The sequence below is a fragment of the Penicillium malachiteum genome, assembly GCF_028827825.1.
Source record: "Penicillium malachiteum strain IBT 17515 chromosome Unknown utg000005l:1.0-9002435.0:326005.0-9005861.0, whole genome shotgun sequence".
Classification (NCBI taxonomy): Eukaryota; Fungi; Ascomycota; class Eurotiomycetes; order Eurotiales; family Aspergillaceae; genus Penicillium; species Penicillium malachiteum.
The window spans coordinates 1,498,293-1,518,749 of NW_026643099.1; the positions used below are offsets into that span (position 1 = coordinate 1,498,293).

General features: G+C 45.2%; 6 protein-coding genes across 6 annotated transcripts; 1 reads left to right on the top strand and 5 right to left on the bottom strand.

The window, feature by feature from the left end:
* Positions 1-167: 167 nt before the first annotated feature.
* On the bottom strand, positions 168-790 carry N7483_010600 (uncharacterized protein; the record flags this gene model as incomplete). The annotated part of the gene is made up of 2 exons (XM_057094027.1): positions 168-448; positions 520-790. The coding sequence occupies 2 exons, from the start codon at positions 788-790 to the stop codon at positions 168-170; spliced, it is 552 nt and encodes a 183-aa protein (XP_056939998.1).
* Positions 791-4,544: 3,754 nt separating this feature from the next.
* Positions 4,545-5,728, bottom strand: N7483_010601 (uncharacterized protein; the record flags this gene model as incomplete). The annotated part of the gene is made up of 3 exons (XM_057094028.1): positions 4,545-4,626; positions 4,680-5,453; positions 5,574-5,728. 3 exons carry the CDS (start codon positions 5,726-5,728, stop codon positions 4,545-4,547), a joined length of 1,011 nt encoding a protein of 336 aa, XP_056939999.1.
* Positions 5,729-10,486: 4,758 nt separating this feature from the next.
* N7483_010602 (GMF family protein) lies at positions 10,487-11,215 on the bottom strand (the record flags this gene model as incomplete). Its single annotated transcript, XM_057094029.1, has 4 exons — positions 10,487-10,678; positions 10,746-10,876; positions 11,013-11,112; positions 11,213-11,215. 4 exons carry the CDS (start codon positions 11,213-11,215, stop codon positions 10,487-10,489), a joined length of 426 nt encoding a protein of 141 aa, XP_056940000.1.
* Positions 11,216-11,462: 247 nt separating this feature from the next.
* Positions 11,463-12,595, top strand: N7483_010603 (flavin adenine dinucleotide pyrophosphatase; the record flags this gene model as incomplete). The annotated part of the gene is made up of 3 exons (XM_057094030.1): positions 11,463-11,648; positions 11,709-11,875; positions 11,965-12,595. The coding sequence occupies 3 exons, from the start codon at positions 11,463-11,465 to the stop codon at positions 12,593-12,595; spliced, it is 984 nt and encodes a 327-aa protein (XP_056940001.1).
* A 931-nt stretch (positions 12,596-13,526) lies between these two features.
* Positions 13,527-14,488, bottom strand: N7483_010604 (Ras family protein; the record flags this gene model as incomplete). The annotated part of the gene is made up of 4 exons (XM_057094031.1): positions 13,527-13,765; positions 13,865-14,140; positions 14,202-14,316; positions 14,477-14,488. 4 exons carry the CDS (start codon positions 14,486-14,488, stop codon positions 13,527-13,529), a joined length of 642 nt encoding a protein of 213 aa, XP_056940002.1.
* A 3,333-nt stretch (positions 14,489-17,821) lies between these two features.
* Positions 17,822-18,367, bottom strand: N7483_010605 (RTA1 domain-containing protein; the record flags this gene model as incomplete). Its single annotated transcript, XM_057094032.1, has 1 exon — positions 17,822-18,367. The coding sequence occupies one exon, from the start codon at positions 18,365-18,367 to the stop codon at positions 17,822-17,824; it is 546 nt and encodes a 181-aa protein (XP_056940003.1).
* Positions 18,368-20,457: the final 2,090 nt, after the last annotated feature.

A 20,457-nucleotide genomic window follows, 5' to 3' on the forward strand; every position in this document is an offset into this window, starting at 1 on the left:
TCTATGCCCAGGTTCACGAGTTGTTTTTCCGAGGTTAATCTATCAGAGCGTGCCCGGGTGAGGGGTGCGGGGAGAACTTGAAGTACTACGGTGAGATAGTACGCGGGGTTCATTCTCCACCAGCTATAGTTCAGTATGGAATATTCAAGTTGATTCGTATAATTAAATTAATTCTGTAGTACTTCAAACATTCCCTCTGCAAGATCCGTGATCTCTTTAACATTGAATGCTTTCAAAGCTTGAGTGATATCTCCAATCATCGTATCGGAGAGACCATCCTTCTTCCGAGCATAGATATCAATTCCAGCCGGCGTGAAGAGTGTTTTAGCGAAATATGTGACCACCCACTGATTCCCATCATCTGTATGCCCGAATCCAAGACACTCCCAATGAGAGCTTGCAATAATCAACCAGCCTTTTCCTCTCCAGTCCCACGCCCCTTGATTTCCTGGTAAGAATTAGCAATCTGATGTTCGGTCGCGGAGTTCAGTCCGCCAATGCAGGGAGATATCGAAATACCTGGAGATGGTGTATCTATCCCTTGAACAGTCTTGATCTTCTCCGAGCTCACACCTTGATAACTAACCAAGTCATCAATCTTGATGACTCCAGATGAATCGGCGGGCAGGATAGTGTAGGTGATGTTGACGTTGCGTTTGTCTTTCCACATTGGAAGAGTGGAGTGTGTTACATGCCAGGTTCCAGCGAGAAAGTCATTGGTTGGTGGGACGCATTTGATTCCTTGACTGGCATAGATTTGTGGAAGACCAATCGTGAGTTGGGAGGCCATTTTGGCGTTTGATGTGGTATTTTGGTGGAGGTGTAGAAGGATTAGGGGTGTTATCGGGCTAACCTTGGAACCTTGGAAGCGGGCCCGAGGTTCCATCTCATACATTCTGGAATTCTGGAATTCTGGAAATCATGATTTTGGTTTGATTCTTTGAAATTCAACTCCCTTCAATGTTATTTTTTTTATTATTTCGGCCATTGCATGTGGATATTAACATTTTGGATTTACTTCAAGTTCCCTATCATGCTGTATTCGTCTGAAGGTTACCTAGTAAATGTGGATTTTGCAAATATTCGTAACATCAGATGAAAATATAGATTGTCCCCGAGAACCTCAAGATAGCGATAATCACTAGCACTGTATTGAACTTGAATCTACAAGTCAACTTGAACTACTACTGTAGTAGTTAAGTGAAGATCCACCAGGTGTCCACTTCAAATTTATACAAATACTGTATTTAGCTACATATTACTAGGTAGTAGAAACTCGAGAACTTGAACCAAGATGATCCGCAATACTGTCAGTGGGTAGCCGCAAGGCAAGACCCACATGTACGCGCCTGGATGATCTCCAGGCTCCATTCTTCTCTTTTTTGGACCTTGAAATTAGATTAGTTGATATTAAATGATCAATACTATGTATTATTAGATCTGGTCCAGAGAATTGAATCTAACCTTGGAAGCAACGGGTGAATCGTTAGTATTATCACTAGTGATATTGAAAGTACATACTGTTTTCACATGTATTAACCGCCACCTGGGCAGTGATCAATATACTCAGGCTGGACTGATCTGAACATTTTCGATACTTTCAAGATCTCCACCTGGGCATATACATGTACCCACAATACCATTTGAATATTTCTTATTCTTTCATCCACGGGATCAATCCGAGAGTCGGGATTAGCGGGTCTACGTACTCCGCAGACAAGGAAAAAGATAGTATTGATTGACCCATCAGGTATCATATGAGCACTCGGAATTCCGTAAAATTCTGGATAGATGCAAGTTAACCGGGGCAAGTTTATCAATTTTAGCGGTATGCAGATTACGGATATTGGTGGAATACCGGGCCCGAAGAACTTGCGGTGTTACAATGGGGATGGAATACAAAAGTACGTGGGTAAATGCATAATTCCATGAGGATCTGTGTTCCAATAAATCAATTTGAACATCCTATTCAAGATGCATAATGATGCGCTGGCAGACAGGGATTCCGTACGACGTAATTTGGCCCCGGTGCAGAATCTCAGTCTGTACAGTACCATAGCTTGAATTTATTTTCGGGGCCCGACAGTTTGGGAAGGGGGAGAAGAAAAAAAGAAAAAAGAAGGTGCAGTTGACAGGGATTAAAGTGTTCCATTTGGGCTATGGAGTCGATTCGATTCTTTTAGGACTAAGAATATGATATGCCCACTATGACAAAGTACGGAAAATGGGACCGCATCATGCACTCATCCGTTTCTGGTGTCGTCTTGAATCCAGTGGATTTTAGTCCCTATTTTCGTCGAGAGCTGAGTGGATCAACGGGGTTGTAAAGAACCAGTCTCATGAAGTTGCAGGGCAGATGAGAAGAAGCGCCTATCAAAACGTCAATTACTTCTGGAATAGGTTAGTCGACCGTTAGGACCCATTGGGGGATCAATTGCATGACTTCCAATGTTCCAGACACCATGATTATCATTTGGACGGGGCCAACCAGGCCAAATTGAAATTGCCGACAATTTGGTACAGAATACTGTGCCCCCTTACTGAGAGAATGACCCTTGCTAAGAAGGTGAGTCTAACTGTACTTTATCTTTATTTAGAATTGAGATACACCGAATGTGAATAAGGTTTAAAACATAGACAAGGTTAATAGATGTAAATGTGTCCCTGGGGTGAGCATACCAGCAGCTCTACCCCCTAACATAGCTTCGACCCGGTGCCTTGGGTTTGGTGGATATCTGCAGGGGTTGTGACAGCGGGATACTTGCATTGGTATAGTTGACCAAACTACTGGTATAGTACTGCAGGCATGCAGTAGCAAACCCATAGAGGATTCTAGGGTGTGATTCAAAAATTGAAATAGGATACCGTGAATATCAATTATAGCGGGTAATAAACAAGGCTGCCTGAAAGACTCGTGCAACGTGCCTGTCCGGTATTGAGAGGGTAATTGAGAGCGAGACTGACATGACCCCGGAGTCTCCTAGCTGTATCATAGTATTTCTTTAATACGGCGTACTCAGTACTCTACTGGAACTCGGACTCTGAACTCAGGCTATAATTGCGCCTGCTATGATGAAAGTTAAGCGAGAAACTCTTTACCCAAACCCCCAAATCCGTCGGTATTGAGAATAATTACACCGTACCTTAGCGCTGTTCCTATACGGAGCCAAATGGGAAGAACCGAGACCCACGAGTCCCTAAACAGGTAGCTTAGGCCTAAGCGTCGGGGCACTGGCATCCTTGGAGCCGGCTATGGCGTATCCCAATACCATGGGCTTATACTCCGAGCCAATGGGGAAAACGTCAATGCTCCACGGACCCCACTAACGGAAACAAGTCCATTCAAATTTCAAGCTTCCAAGGTTGTAACTTGAAGTTCTTTCGCTTTGCGAATTCCTCAATAAGACGTATTGTGTATTATTTGGGACTGCTTAGGCCGTATCTCTTAACCCATATATCACCCGGATACCATGGAAAATTGGTAAATCCTCACACGTACGAGTACGAGTAAAGAATCATTTATTGGCAGGTGGGGCTTAACGCTGCGTATTTCCATGCACGCAAGTGAAAGCCGAGAGAACATGAGAATCTTGGAAACAATGCGAAGGCGTTGTGTCAGTAGAATATCTACTGGGTCAAGAGTACCCAGGAAGCCCGCTTTTCAAACGGGTCGGTCCGTTACAGCCTGTCCAGAATAACTCGGAGTTGAATCAAGAGGACGCGTATGTGTCATAGTCGATTAGAAGTTTAACATGGGGATTCTGTCTATTGTATGGCTGCATTAGATGCACATGTGCATGCATGAGTGGTCTTGCGACTCGGTTGCATTTCTGAGGGTATCGCGGGTATACCTAGTGAGTTAATTTGAATGTGATCATGATGATGAGGTCATATACCGTATGATAGAGGGTTAGTTTAATATTGAACTGTCACTGGTGTTACCAGTACTTTGTAGAAGAGGGGAATACCTACACCGAAGTATCAAGTATCAAGTATTCAAGTACCGAGTGAACAAGTAGCAACTCGAGGATTAGCATTTGGGACACTTTAACCGTTTGAGAGTGAGATTGTGCATGATAAAACCCCACAATTATGTCGGTACCGAACACTTCCGGGTGGAATTAATTAAAGATGGGACTGTGGACATTCATATCAACCAGATCAGGAACGAAGGCCGTTGAGACCCGCTCGTTCGAGGTCTAGAGTGTCCCCGCTTGATCGTCAGATTTCAGAATCAATAGTAGACAACATCGGCCGAGACTACGCTCAACTATCCCCTGTTTATCTTGGGCTAGGAGTCAGGAGGAGACCGCAGCCCCAGTGTAGAACTAGCAGAAATAGAATTAAGACCTAGGCAAACGAAAGACTGGTCCATTCTTGCTGGAATCATGATATTCCAAAATATGTCTGCTATGGTCGCAACGAAACATGGATTGTGAACGAGGACGAAGACCAAAGAAACAAGCCAAAGCACAGAAAAGCAAACGAAAACACAAAATCACATGAACCCAACAGTAAGGACTGAGGACTCTGTACAAGGCACCTCAATCTATGTTCAGGGCTGCTAATTTTTCCTCGACACGCCGAAGGATTTCAGGATCAGGCTCTCGTTTGACTTTCTTCGGTCTGTGAAATAAGTTAGTAAAGAAATTCCAGTAGAATTGAATGTAAGCACGTACGGAATTCTTATAGTTTCTGCACATTTCGCCTGTCCACATTTACCACAGGAATTGGCACCATCGTTAAACGAAGTCGAACAGACATGACATATCAAATGGACTCGTCGGCGCGGCTTTCGGTACGTGCGATCGGGCTTCAATTTCTGCGCTTCAACATCTCCAGGATATCCATCCGGGTATTTATCCGGCTTGGGTGGTTCGCGCGGACACTTCTTGCAGCGAATATGCTGACAATTAGCGCACTCCTTCGAGCCAGGCGCAAACACCGTATCACAGCCGTGACAAATACGACGGATACGTTGCTGAACAGGTTTCTTGACGAAATCCTGGCCTCCAGAGCGCGAAGGCATGGACAATGGCGCAGTCGGGTCACCGGTATAGCGCAGATGCGGCGTGTAGGAAGCTCCACCAAGCTGGCGAGCGCGGATCTCGGGGATCTTGGTCTTGGGGAGAGACGGGTATTCATTTTCCTCCTTCTCGCGGGCTGGTGGGGTACGAGGACATTTCTTGCAGCGTGGATGCTGGCAATTGACGCAGACCTTGTCGGGGCCGAAGGTAGTCTCGCAGCGGTGACAGGTGCGGCGCACACGCATGCGGATGGGTTTAGTGACCCGGGTGAGTTGTAGATCGGGAGGCGATTTCCATTCGCCGGGTTCCAGAGTCAAGCCATACTTGGTGAAAAGTGCGCGGGCTTTTTCTTGTTGAATAGCGCTGTAGTCGGTTACCATGGTGGGTTCGGCGCCGACAGACTTGCGCTGTGGGATAACGGCAGCACTTTGTAAAAGATATCTGTTAGCACATACGTGATCGCATATATTAATTTCCTCTCGTAGTTACGAGGCTATCTCCACAAAGCTTGTTTCATATCATTTTAGTGTAGGGTATGGATCATACGGTGGTTGACTAGCCGAAGCAATGACTTCCGGCGCAGCTACGGATTGGCGCTTGGAGGAACGCGGGCGCAGAGCCGTTCTCATGCGCTTGAGGTACTTGGCCAAGCCCTCTGGTTTCTCCCCATCTGGGCGACCGGAGTTATCTTGCGGCGACATGGTGGAAATCTTGATCTTGGGTGATTTCGAAGTGGCGCAAGAATGTAATGGCGAATGCTTGGTGGCAGATCGATATCAAATGGTGTAAGTCGATTGATTTATTCCATGAGGTCAATTGATTGGGGGGTTGCCAGTGGTTAATTGATTGATTTGGTGTAGGAGTCAGAGTTGTAGAGTGTACAATGGTAGAATGTTGGAATGGAATTGAGCGTCGTGTTTATAGATCATCGGGTGCTGTCACAAAGCTCACAAAACCCGAGCCAGCGAGTTGGGAATTCCGTGGGAAGGTAAGGGGAGGAAGACCTGGGGCAAGTGCTAAGTAAATAATAGCACAAAGTATAGAATCAGGTTAAAGCGGAGTCGGGGGGGGGCACATGGGGCTTTCCAGTCAGTTGGGTCGGTATTTAAATCAAAAAAAGAATTTAAAAGAATTAAAATTATTTATTCCCAGGTTATAATTCGACTGTATTATGATTCTTATATACACGTAAGGTACGAAGTTCCGTAAATAAATTCCGGGGTTTAAAAGTACATATAATTATCGCCTCAACAGTATTAAACCATAGATAATTCAATTGATTTCAGATTTGAATAACCTGGAAATACTATTCATATTCATCCCAATGTGACTATCATGAACCGTGGAAGTATCTGTACGGTAAGTCTCCACTTCCACTCCTGGGACAAAACCCGAAGAGAAAAGTAAAATAAATAATTAAAAACATGATTAAAAATGATTAAAGATAAAAAGTAATACATAAATTATCAAAAGTAAAATAAAAAAATATGAAAATATGAAAAATAAATTTGACCGTACATTCGTAATTCGTCTCACCCAAACTCCCGGGTCCCAGTATGGAATCCTGTCGTCATACAGTTCAGTGCTCCGTACTCCCGGTTAGATTCCAGATTCCGTTTCCAAGTTCAACTCATCTCAAATATTTCAAGGGGTGAAAATCTCAATATGAATAGTATTACGACTCCATAAGTAACTCCGTACTATTAGTACTCAAGTGGTCCATGTGGACACTCCGAGCCAGACGGATGTACCCGTCTTCGGCTGCGTTACCTGATGGAGTTTGGGGACGGGAAGATGCCGTTATCATTGCGAATTTATTGGGATAAATTGGTATAATTGACACAAATCCAGATCATCTCTCTGCCAAATAAGGGGATGGACTACCGAGATCGACGTAGTATGTTTTCTTTTCTCCTGCGGATACTGCGGATAGTCCACGTTGGGAGGTATAAGTCCAGATGTCCAGGGAACAATGCAATTGCGCTCACTCCTCAAGTACTGACACGGGGGAGTTAAACAGGATTACTTGTTCCTCCAATCAGAATCAATACAAGGTCAGAGTTTATGACCAGAAACTCTCTTCAATTTGTCAGTCCGCTTCACATAACCGAAGACTCAAATTCAAGTAACCTTGGAATACATGTTCACCGTGTCAGGAGGGGTACGAGTAAAAAGTAACTCTAGAGTCCTCGAGTACTCTTAACTATTAAAAGTACAATATACAAATTCAGATGTTTTAACATGAATGTCAACGGTCTCGATTCAAGGGGACATGGCGCCCGTTGTGCTAAGTAAGTGCCACTGTCGGATCAACCCGCCAAGTAGTGATTCGTACGCTTCTGTGTACTAGTACACTTAGGTATAGGTATCATACCATATCCCAATATCATAACAACATGATCATTGATCCACTTCAACCGAGAACATTTGAAGTGAGACCTGTAACGCTTATGCATAATGCATAACACGGAAATCAGACTAGGGAACCAAACCCGCTGAAAAGACACCTCAAAACAGCTCTCAACGAACCCCTGTTCCACAGTACATAACCAAACCCAGAGCGGGTTAGCGGTGAACTGAATGAAAGAACGAACATCATGCACAATCAGGGAATGCCGGGCCAGCCCAATCCCACGGGTCCTGACGAAACTTAGCTGCTGCAGCAGTTGCATACATTGTGCATACAGCAGAACCGAGCTCTACGTAACCCATTCCGAATTGACGGATCGATCTTGTCAGGCAACCTTGGAACTTGAAGTAGCATCAAGCGCCTGGTAAATCTGGATGACGAAGAATGGGCAATTCGCTCGTATCTGACTTTGTATGGCGTGGGACTACGGGGAAACTACTGCAGACTAATAACGCGCTTTCTCGCTTTTTCTCCTCCTGAACGGCCAATCCTTCCATATTAATTTTCATCCCTCGTTGCCCAACGGTTCCACTAATTCCCAGTGTGACGCTGTTTGTTCAAATGTTCTTTGGATCCCGTGGTCTTTCTAGACTACCTTGTTACCTCCCACGCTTGAGGAGTTCCCCGGTCGCTGCACGGAAGTGGACACACCAACACCAAGCATTGATGAGATCGAGAATCAAAATAAATTTAGTTTAATCAAATAATAGCGCTAAAAGGTGGCGGATTTTATTTTTATTCTACCCTGATTAGGGTAATCCGTGAGCACTCAGTGGCACTTAATCAAACTTGGTTACTAAGTACTGTAAGTACTTAGTGTCAGTGGCCACTGACACTGACAGGTGCCACTGTGTTCAGTTGACATCAATACAATACAATATTCACGGCGTTCTCCGTAGACATTGAGTTAATGTGAGCTGAATCCACACTTTTGTCAATTTGAATCAAACCTCGCAGTAAACCATTATTCACTTGCATGCAAACATATTGCAGAAATGTCCCAATACCCTGGTAAGAATAACCATGGAATATGATCAGTGGAACATTGTGGATACCAGTTGGCAGGTTCGTCAGGGAGCCCCGGTCAATGTCTACCCAAGGTGTCGGAACAACAGCTGGTTACCAAGGTGGTACTGCATCCACGCGAAAGAACCAAGCGGGCGGTGCTTGCTGGTCTCGACACCGATCGTCGCCATGTGGGTCCCGTAGGGGGATTTCTGCCCCCAGATGGATCCTCGTGCCGTTCATTGCCCAGCTGAGCGGGTCAATTTTCTTGGTTATTTTGGTTTTGGTTTGGTTTGGTTATTTCCCCCGCCCCGACAACCTCCGGGGGGAACGAGCTCAGTATGGTACATGTATTGTACTGTGTCCACCTGGGCACCTCCACTGGGCAAGTGAGCCACGCCCAGTTGGTAGTATCAAAGTACTTGGTTGCAATAAGCTAGGTGTCGTTCTATGCATGGCCAAGTCATTGATCTTCATATCAGAATAATTCAAATGTTTGAACACGAATATTAGAAATGTCAAACTCTACTCAATGGTCAATCACTAAATTTATCCATTTTTATTTATAATTGAAAATACATAAGTCTCGTAAATTGAAGTCAATGCCCAGGTGTACATCTGTAGGTACAAAGTACACCCCGACCCGTCATAACCAAACATTCCATTCAGCTACCCCCGTGCATTCTTTTTCTTCTAGCTCCTCGCGTACATCTGTATTCCCGTCCACGCGATCTGAATAGATGAATCTCGCAAGCCACAGAGTCACGCGAAGATTAAAGCTTCCGTCGCCACCAAACCTGTTTCCGAGGATTGGTATCTCTCGCTACCACCCCGATGGAGATGCTTTCAAGTATGAACTATATCCAAACTCTCTCGGATATCCCCCAGAGGCGCCAAGTTGAATCCACGGTGTGCTGTCCATAATTTAGTAATGAGTGGACATTCAGAAAAACCTAGTAATAACCACTCAAAACGATGGGATCCCAGTTCCCCACCAGTAAAGCCGGTATAAAGCAATCTGTAAGAAGAATGTTCTATGACAAAACCTTAGCCAAAACTTTGCCTGACAGAATGGTTAAGGACTAGCGAGATCAAGGTTTGAAGGATGGACGAGGGGAAAAGCCACCTGGGTAAAAAACTGCGCAGTTCGGCGATCAGAGCTCTCACCGCAACCAATCAATACGCTACCTTCTTCTCTCCTCCACCGACCCAAATGAGGTCATCGAGGTTTATTGGAGGGTATCGGATGAGATCGACGGGTCTGTGTGTCGCCTACTGTATAATATATCCGGAAAATGTAGGGTAATGGAAGTAGCGGTCGATCCGATCCATGTCAGCTGGAGTTGGGGGCCTTGAACCATAGTTCGCGCTCCCCTGTGAGATTTTAGAGTCACCGCTGCAATCGAATTACCACATCGTTTCAAGTTGGGGGCTGAGCTGAGCCTGAGCCATTGAGATGTGAGATTGGATCATTTTGCGGGGATGAAATTCCAAATTCCTAGTCTACAGGTAGTATACACCGGCATTGCAGACGGAGTATATCTCGGGGATATGGGAAGTTTCGCAGGGACAGGTGCAGGATAACCAGCCATTCGGAATCTCTTCTTCATCACCTGAACAGGGATTGACTAATCTAAAGGAACGATGGGGATCCAACTAGCCCGTTTAAGCAAAAACAAGAGTCGAAATCGGGTTAATCCCTTGCTAGTTCAGCAAGTGACTGGACCTGCAGGCGGCACCGTTGCAAATCATTCCAAGGTTGTGATAGATCCAGATTGAACGGGTCAATGCCGAGATCGCTCGGCTCTTTGTGAAGGATCCTTGCTAGTGAATATTGATATGTTCAGTGGGGCTCCAACGCAATGTACATGGGCTAATCATTCGAATTTTCTAAGAGCAATTGACAGTCGAAATGAACCAAACGCCTGATCCATACAGATTCCACTGTGATATGTTTCGATATAACTTATTCATCGACTTCAAGTTGAGCACGCTGCATCTCGCTATTAGATGAAGTAAACCACCCTGTTCACAGTTGTCTGGTTTAATCGACGTTTGACAGGCGTTCTTTAATGGAGATGATATCATCTTCACTCTCGACTTCGACAACGCGGTTCACCTCGGCAGTCGTGCGCATCAACTCCACTGCGCCGGCGTACATCATGCGCTGTGAGGGATTGCAGTTCTCGGGGAGCCAGTAGAGGAGCACGTACGGGACGGAGAGACGGCCATCCTTCTATCAACCGCTGCATTAGCACTGTCCTCTTCTATATCATTTTGTCGAATGCAAAGGAGCTACTCACAAGTGTCAGTGGGTGACTGAGCAGAATGTAGCGAGGGGATGACTCTGGGAGTTCATCAGCCAGATCCTCCATCTTTGAGTAGACCTCTCCGTCCTCAGGGCGGATTTCTTGGCTCTTCGAGTCGATGATATCTAGCAGAAAATTGTTAGCTTGCTATATCAAAAATATACTTATGTATGCCACATCCTATAATCGCATAGGACACTGGCGCATAAGAGGTGAAAATGCGAGAGATGGTAAGGGTAAGGGATCAATGGCGGGGCATACAGATTATAGCCTGGGCATCTCTGGCTCTCGACGTGCTGAGACGAAACTTGCGCAGCTTCTCCTTGGTCTCCGGAGAGAAAGAATATAATCGTGAGTCGGACTAAACGGGTTTGATTAGTCTTGTTCGTTGTCATGAGAACCTTGGGATCCCTGCAGCTCGCGTGTGGCTTCCACATGGATGCCGACTGCGAACGACTCACCATGACGAATTCAAAAATAAAACAAGCACAGGAACAACAAGAATTAAGCACTAAGTTGGTTGAAATCAAAATTTGAACTCTTGATCGAATCGATCGCTCGTGAGGTTGAGGGGATGACGCACGATCAATGCGGGAGAGGCTCGTCGTTCAAAATGCGGGCGGAGACATTCCCCTCCCCCACTTGCGCAAATGTTCCCTCTCCACCTCCTGTCTCTTCTCCCTCCATATAGATCCTCCACCACCTCCCTTCATGCTTAATCGGCTCAATCAACTCACCCGACATTTCTTGCGTCCTTTATATAGACCCACTGCAGTTCTTTCAACTCCGTCCTTGAGCTCACGATTAAGCCTGCCCGCGATGACATCAGCCGCGCACGCAAAGCCCATCCACACGGCCGCGTGCCTGATTATCGGTGATGAGGTCCTTGGTGGAAAGGTGAGATTTTATTTATGATCTGAATAGATCAGACTGGAGATACTGACCATTTGCCTTCAGACCATCGACACCAATTCGCCGTTCCTCGCCAAATTTTGTTTCGGGCTCGGTATCCAGCTGAAGCGCGTGGAGGTTGTCCCAGATGACGAGGAGGATATCATGGAGGCGGTTCGTCGTATGAGCGAGCGCTATGACTTTGTCGTTACAAGTGGAGGCATTGGGCCAACGTATGACACCTCCGGAATTCTCCCATCTAACAAATGCCATCTTGTCCCAAACACGCTAGCTAATCACAAGAAACCTCAAAACTAAACAGACACGATGACATCACCTACTCCTCAATCGCAAAGGCCTTCAACCTGAACCTCAAGCTCCACCAACCCGCTTTCGAGCGCATGAAGAAACTCTCCCGTCCACACCCCATGCAGCCCAACTTCGACTGGGAAACCCCTTCCCCGGGTCTTACCGCTAAACTGCGCATGGTTGAGCTTCCATTCGACGAGAAAATCCCAGCTGAGCACCAAGCTGTCTTCGTCGCTGAGGATATGTGGGTACCTGTTGCGATCGTAAATGGAAATGTGCATATTCTCCCTGGTGTCCCTCGTCTCTTTGAGAAATTGCTCGAAAACCTGAAGCCTTCCCTGATTCCCCGTCTCTCTGACCCTGAGGGTAAGGGTACTTTCCGCTTCATGTTCAGCACCCCTCTCCCTGAGAGTGCGGTTGCCCCATACTTGACTGAATTGGCAGCCAAGGTTGAGCCTCTGGGAATCAAGGTGGGCAGCTACCCTCGTTGGGGCAAGAAGCGGAATACCGTTACCCTTGTGGGAACGGATAAGGCTTTTCTGGAGAGCTTGGTGAAGGAGGTTGAGGAGGGCGTTCAGGGACAGCGGGTTTCGAAGGAGGATGAGTTGGATCCTGCTGAGCCGGATCAGGTTTATAGCCAGTAGAATAGTTGGGATTGATGTATCATACCAATGCTCTTGTGGTTGAGCAATTGGACTGAACAGAGCGCAAACGCATACACTATATTGTGTACGATAACTACGCATATTTCGTTGTACTTCATGTTCGTCCTCTTATACAGTTAAACCCTGCAGAGCCATGTATATCAAGTAATCACCAGACGAAACATCTATAGGCCCATATGATAGCCTAATTTACCTGCAATAATGATATCATATGATATAGAGCCTCAATTTCTTGGCCACTGGAAAATCGAACTGGACAAGCCATGGATAATTTGACAGCAGAGACCCCCTGCATTGCGGGAAAACTTATATTGACAGCCGCGTCGTCTCGCATCCCGAGACAGACAAGATGATAGACAAAAAAAAGAAGAGCTGACCAGGACATAACAAAAAAAAAAATTCTTTCGCGAAACAAGGAAAAAAAACCAACAATAAAAAAAACAATTGGCGGAACAAAAGGGGAATCAAAATTCATGAGACGAGGTTGGCGTCAAGGGTCGGCAGTCATCGTGCAAAGCCTCATGAGTTCAGAATCAGAACCCATGAGATTCACAGCACAAATCAAGAAAACCACTCTTGGTTTTTCATTTCCTTCAACATCTTCCACATCCGCATATTCCCCCAGATTGGGGAATCATTATAAAGGTTGTCCATCTCTACCCACTTCTTTCTTTCCTTAAATCCTCCTCCTTCCCATTATCCATATGACTGTAATTCTGTCGAAATCGATTTCCGACAATAAAAAAAAAGCCTTCTCCAAATGCGAATGGGGGCGTGTTTTTAAATTCCGTATGATTCGAGATTCAGAAAAGAAAGGTGAAAAAAAAGGATAAAATCGGGGCTTTGGCTTTCGCTTTCGTGCAAGGGTCGACGTAGTAAAAACGGAGTTGTGAATTTGTATCATCAGTTTTTACATGATGACACACTTGGAGCAGCAGCCGGCACTCTCACCAGGCTCACTAACATCCATCTTTCCTTCGGGCTGACGAGCACCGAAAGCACCGGAGCCGGAGGGGTACGAGGACATCTCCTTGTTGTAGCGACGGATCTCACGGACGAGGTCGTAGAAGGCGTTCTCAACGTTGATACGGGATTTGGCGGAGGTTTCGATAAACTTGCAACCGAACTGACGAGCCAGGGCTTCACCCTCTGTTCACGGAATAAAATGATGAGTTTTGTTTTTCTTTCTTCTAATGCACTTATGCATGTTTAAAGAATATGGGATTAGAAAGGGAGAAGTGAATATACCTTGCTCAGAGACTACACGCTCCTTTTCCAAATCACACTTGTTACCCACCACAATGATAGGGAAGTAATCCTTATCCTTGACACGGAGAATCTGCTGTTGGAAAGTCATGATTTCTTCGAAAGATTGACGCGATGTTATCGAGTAGATCAAGAGGAAACCCTCTCCAGTGCGCATGTACTGTTCCCGCATTGCCGAGTATTCTTCCTGGCCGGCTGTATCCAGGACATCCAACAAAGCAACCTCATCATCGATCACACACTGCTTGCGGTAGGAATCTGCGGGTGAAGACTCAATGAGTGACTGGAATGAATCTCCGGGTGTAAATCCAGCGCTCACCTTCAATTGTAGGATCATATTCATCCACGAAATGACTCTGGATCAGCTGGATGGTTAAGCAGGACTTTCCGACGCCACCACCGCCGACCACTACCAGCTTGTACTCTCGTAGGAACTATTGAAGTGAAAAAAAGGGATCGACAGGTCAGCCATTGAATTATTATCTCAGGTGGGCTCGGAATGGAGTTGCGGGTGGATTTTTTGAGTGGTGGTGAGATCCGGGGGAAGGGCTTGGAGATCGCGACGTCAGGATTCAAATGTTTCGTCTCTCTTACCTTGGAGGCCATTCTGGGTGATTGTTTTTTTTTTCTTAAAAAAGAACCCGGAAGAAAGGGGGGAAATAGAAAAGGATCGAAGATCGAAAGTCCAAGGGAACCAAAGAATTCGATCTCACGGGAATTAGGGGGGAAGAAGAAAAGGGAAATGGGTTTAGGGGGGTTTGAAAATAGGGAGGTTCGTCCAAGGAAGAGAAATGGAGAACCGCTTGAGCTTCTTTTTGTTCCCGGCAACGGTGGAGCCCCTTTTTTTATGAGAATTTCAATAGATTGATTGGAAAGAATGCAGTAAAATCAGATTAAATATAGCATTTGGTTTTTATTTTATTTTATCAGATTGAGATTTTATTTTGTTATTATCCAGGGGTTAAAATCGTTCAATTGTTCAAAATTCCCCCTACTCTACCGAGTAGATGGAATGTTCATATCGTGGACTCGAATGAAAAAGAAAAAAAAGGAAAAAGGAAAAAAAGAAAAAAAGAGAAAAGGAGCAAATAGAACAGGGAAATTGAGGAGATCAGACAGACTCCACTCTTATTGGTGACTTAATTAACACGGGGGGGTTAATTTGATAGATCAGACAGAGTACTAGTAACTCGTGTTATGTATCTACCAGTTGACACCAGGGCTGATAAAGTGCCTTAAGTGTTTGCTTTTGGACACCTATATACACATTTTTGCATATAACTACCCCTCAATATTATCCTCAACTCATATCTCAACATCAATCTCCCCAACAATTGAACATTTGAAGCGCTTTTTCCACTTAGGGGTTAATATATTGCAACTTTTGGTACGCTACTTAGCACGTTCGCTTGATTGGCTCCGGGTCTTCCCACGCCCCATTACGAAGTGATTGAATATTAACACGGAGTACTAATATAAGTATAGATTAATATTTAACCCCTGAATGCACATGTATGTACCTATGTAAGTATGTTTTGGGCTCTGAACCAAAAACAACCGGATTATTCACCTCAGGCTGTCTCAATGCCAGTGGACAAAGTCAGGGATCCAAAGGAGCACTAATGCGAGATGCCCGGTCCGAAGCAAGTCTGGCTATAACAATCTGGACTAATTAAGTGGGGATGTGCTGGGTCAACTAGTAGCTCTTCGGTTTAGTGAATTGGAGCACTTCAGATATTATCCAATGTCCGAGGTTGAAAAGGTCAGGCGTCACTCAGGCTGGAAACTGATTTCCCTTATCACACGCCACTATTTTAATTATCCAATGGCCCTGGGGTTGTAATTGGATTATATAGGCGGGAAGATACAACACTTTGGTGGAAAGAAAAAAAAATTCTAAAATGCATGGTCAGTTTGGTCCCCCACTGTGGGGAACTCACAAATTTCCCGGACTCGGAATAGAGAGGAACACGGAACAATCAGGTGGATTCTGGGGATTGATGGAAGTATACGGAGTAGAAGAGAAAAGTTGGTAGAGTTGGTGCCTGAATCAGATCTCTATGCAATTCAATTCAAACTAGAAATCCACAAGGATTTCTCGTATATGATCACCGTACTCTCTGTACTACGCATGATCATAAGCACGTTATCGTCAAGTTGGTTCCCCAAACCGAGATCCGATATCAATATCGCCTGGCCAAGGTTGCAAGTGCATGAAAACCCTGAGACAGCAAGTTGTCGCTCGTTCTGCATCACTTCCAGAATTATCATCCTTCTCAGTGGATCATTCCGAGGATCTAGCCAAGCCTAATGTCTTTAACAACTCACAATTGAGTATCGGACCATGTAGTTTGCATCTAGCGTGGTGATGCAGTACTGAGATGTACATCACAAACCTCGGATCAATTCCTCGATGGCTGCCTTTCATGTCGGGCAGCAACATCCCGAGGGCGACACCGCATTTTCGTGTTAATCGAGGGTATCAACCTTTGCTGTCCATCGGGAAGGCTTGCAGTAGTTGTCCCGCCTTGCAGATAGATTGCATCATCCCGCCAGACTCGACTGCAAGGTTCCACCTCAAAAGGGAATGCTGCATTAACCATGTTTAATGAAGTCGTAGCTTCTTCCGAAGACCCTGGGATTTTTCATCCAAGTCGATTTGCCTCGTTTTTGACGTGGCCATACCTAGACGGGTCACGCCGCTATTGACATATGCGTAGACTGCAGATCGGGGAAAATTAATCCTCCCAACACTTTCTTGCTCCGCATTGTCTTGGCGGGGCCCGTATGATGATGAAGCTGTTCTCTGTGTGGACAGTTGCATGTTCATAGGATTTGGAGTTTCGCCTTGCAGAGTTGCATTGTGATAACTCTGAAAGATCCGCACTTGCAAATTTTGAAGAGGTAAGGATCGTCTGCCTATGAAGTATTACCTAAGGCTCGCTAAGCATCTGGGCAGCTATAGTCAGAGCTTGTTCGTAAAAGCCCTCGGTGATGTGACTGCTAAGGCATTAGTCCAAGATAGTGATGGTGGTAACGCTGATCCACGGTTCTCTCGGGCGCCATGAACCTTCCACAAAGCGATAAAGTCAATTCGGGCACTGAGCTTGATCAAATGGGAAAATTTGGGCATGTATCAGAAAAATGATACCCATCCACATATGCATGTCTTATCTTGACAGCTGAGAAATGCACGATCTGTACTATGTAACTAATCAACGTGGGTGAATGAAGTGTCGATGTACAGACTCGGAGTAATATGCTGAAGGAAGCATTGGCATTGGTATCGTTTCACATATTAAGCGCACGGTCGGTGATAGAGAGTGATGGGCTGTCATGCAGGTAGCAGAATCCGGTAATAACAAGCAATTTAAGTTGAATGCAGCCAGTTGACTGGTCTAACTGCCAGTGGTCAGTGTCACTTGCGTCTACTTCCATGTCATAGAAGGGTCCAAGTGATGAGATAATGACATGATTTTCTGCAGGATATCCAGGGCTCTGCTCTTGAGCTTCTGATGGTATCCATGGCTCCGAGTCCGCCTATACAAGCTTGCATAGGTAGAGATGAAGAGCACGACTGTGAAGGTGAGAGTTGGACAGACTAAATATTTGTTATGTTTTGATCCCAAGTACTCAAGCTGAACAACTTGAAGAGCCACTGGTATATTGACTCGATACATCTGCCCTATAAGGTTCTACTAGCTTTTCCAGGGAATCTTAGGAGTGATCGCCAATTTAACCTCCGGCAAGGACCCTATTTTCTGCCAGTGTACTTGGCAATTTGAAAGTCTTGTTAATCTGACTAGCTGATTGATAGATCTTGGCTCTTGTATAATCAATGAAATGGAATCAATGTATGTTCAAGTTTATAGCAGAGAGAACCTGGAAACAGAAAGGAAAATCTTTGACAATTGAAAGCGCAACACGCTTTATGAGCCGTCAGACCTCGGGATAGTTGTATGTGAGGGGTATCTCCGAGTGTCTATCAAGATCCAGACCTGGCTTAAGATCGTCGGGGTACCGTATCAGGAAGATGACCATCACCATTGACATCGGAATAGAGTCAAATATGTAAAGAGTCCACTCGTGCGACAGCGGATAGCCGTTATTCCCAAGCACATATTCCACGATTCGAAAAATGGAGCGAATCATAATCAAAGCACTAACAGCATACAACATGTGCAGCAATTTCCTCCACGAGTTTGTAGGTAGAAGCGATTCAGGAGTAGGTGACCGATTGATACGTCGCTCAAAGATGACAGCTGTAAGCCAAAAGAGCGAGAATGAGATAAGTTGGATCACTAGACCAGCAACGACAGCAACTTTCGCCAACGTAGTATATCCAAGTATGGAAAACGTCGAGGAATTGCCTTGGATAACGAAAGACAAAACATCACCCCAGACAAAGGTCTTGGTCAAACGGGATACGCGGATAAATGAAAGGTGTTCTCCTTTAACGTAACGAATCGTACGGCCGAGCGTCATGTAAATCGAGGCGGCGAAGAGTGCAGGGGCGAGGAGAATGAATATGTTTGCCAAGATTTATGGCCCGAGGCTGGTGGTATTACTGTGTGCTATACAGCGACCTATATAGCCAATAACTTGAACTACAGTAAAGTTGAATTAGTAACAGCATTTCCTTTTTTTGAGGTTTCAAATTGAAAGGTGGAGGGACTGCAGAGTAGCGAACGTACATAACCCCCCAAGAGTAAAAGCGATACAAAACCATGATCTGGTGGTGAATAGCTTCCAAGAATGAAGTCCAGTTAAAATCATGAAGATAAGCATAAAAATGACGGCTGCAGCCACGGATGGAGCATAATTCCAGAATTTATAGGAACGAGAAACGATTTCATGCATGCTTGATTCTGGGAAATGCCTTGAGGAACTTGGAGGAGGAGAGAACTTTCGAGGAGAACGGACGAATGAACTGGAAAAACTGAAACATTGGAAGCTATAAGTGTTTTCTATTAGATCAGTATTCTTTTGTTTGTGAAAGATCTTCAGGGAGCCATCAGGACCATCCATGGATGGCTATACGCGTATAGATTAGTATGAGACCCACTTCTGTCCGACACATGGCTCTAATTTGAACTTGAAGCTCATTTCACCAGTCGGGCATACGCGTACAGAGGAGGGTTTCCCTTTGAAAAATTGTGGCGAATAATTTGTTCTTCGCAATATATATTCTGAAAGGATAGGCTTCTTCGCAACTAGGTAATTTATTAGCCGCGTGAGCTTTGCGATTTGCTAGCCATTGCTGGCATGTGTTATCACTGGCCCTAGTCGGCCGCGGAGTTCTGCCACGCGTATGTAGGTAGTGCTCTCTTCTTTCAAATGGTCCCTCTCCATGCCTCATCCAAACGAATTTCCCTCTCAGTTTGTATGCATACCCTTGTGGGTATTTCCAAGGTTGTATTCGTCCCTCTCCAAGGTCTAGACAGATTTGGTATCAATGCTCTGATTTACTTGAATATTGTTTCTTGATCGTAGTGATCACCATCATGATCGGTGAGTCTGATTATGCACTGGCAAGTCTTATCGGCTTGCAATCAGCATATTCAATAAGAAATAGCTTGGAGTGGCCAAGCAAGACAATCCACCCACCTATCTCCTAGGTGCTGACTTATGAGATTCACCAAGAACGCACCCCCATCACCCCACACCCAGATATCGCGCCGAGAGTGTACCGCAGCTCCAAAATGAGCTAAAATAACCAATGCATACGGCTCTCTTCGTCTTAATAAGTCGGTAAATCCTTGGTTCAATATCACAGGCCACGCTAAGAGAGTCTGAATCTTGGGCCTTACTTGCACATCGGAAGTTCTTGAGCCCATGGCAGATTGTAGCGACGTGATGGCTTGCTCGCAGCTGATAATATCTTCAGCTGGGAGGTTGGAAGAGTGAATCAAATTTTGCAGCCGCAGGCAGATTTCCCCAAGGGATCCATGAGTAGGAAGCGCAGACTCTCCTTGTTCCAAAATCGGTGCCAAAATGCTCTCCTTCAAAGTATGCCATAAGCCAGTTGAAACTATTCTGACTCCTTGATGCAAGGAAAGATATCGAACAAATTTTTCCATGAAAGGTTCAAAATCGGGTTCTCTGAAAACGAAAATTTTGCACATCTCGTGTAAACCAAGAATTGAGGAGAACATGAATATTGGAACGCAGGTTTCGTTATTCACTTCGGGTCTCATAGCATTAAATATTGATAAAGCACGCGTTTGAAGCTCTGTCGCTTCATGTAGATAAAAATTCTGGTCCTGCTGGTTCAACGTGCTTCGGTGTATGGCAGAGAAAGCAAGCACCGCATTCATTAGGTAAGGTGACGATACCGCCACTTTGAAAAGTGTGGTATAGGGGATGTGTATATCCTCGAACTCAGGTCGAAGTGACGTGAACACTTCTGTTGTGAGATGATATAAAAGATCAAAATGATGTATATTCACCGGGGGATATTGTGAATCTAGCTCTGGTTGAGTATTTGCTCCAGCCGCAGAGGATTGCGGCTGAGATGAAGGCGACCGACATGAAGGCGACCGACTAGTAGAAGCCTGTTTAGACTGTGCCAAGCT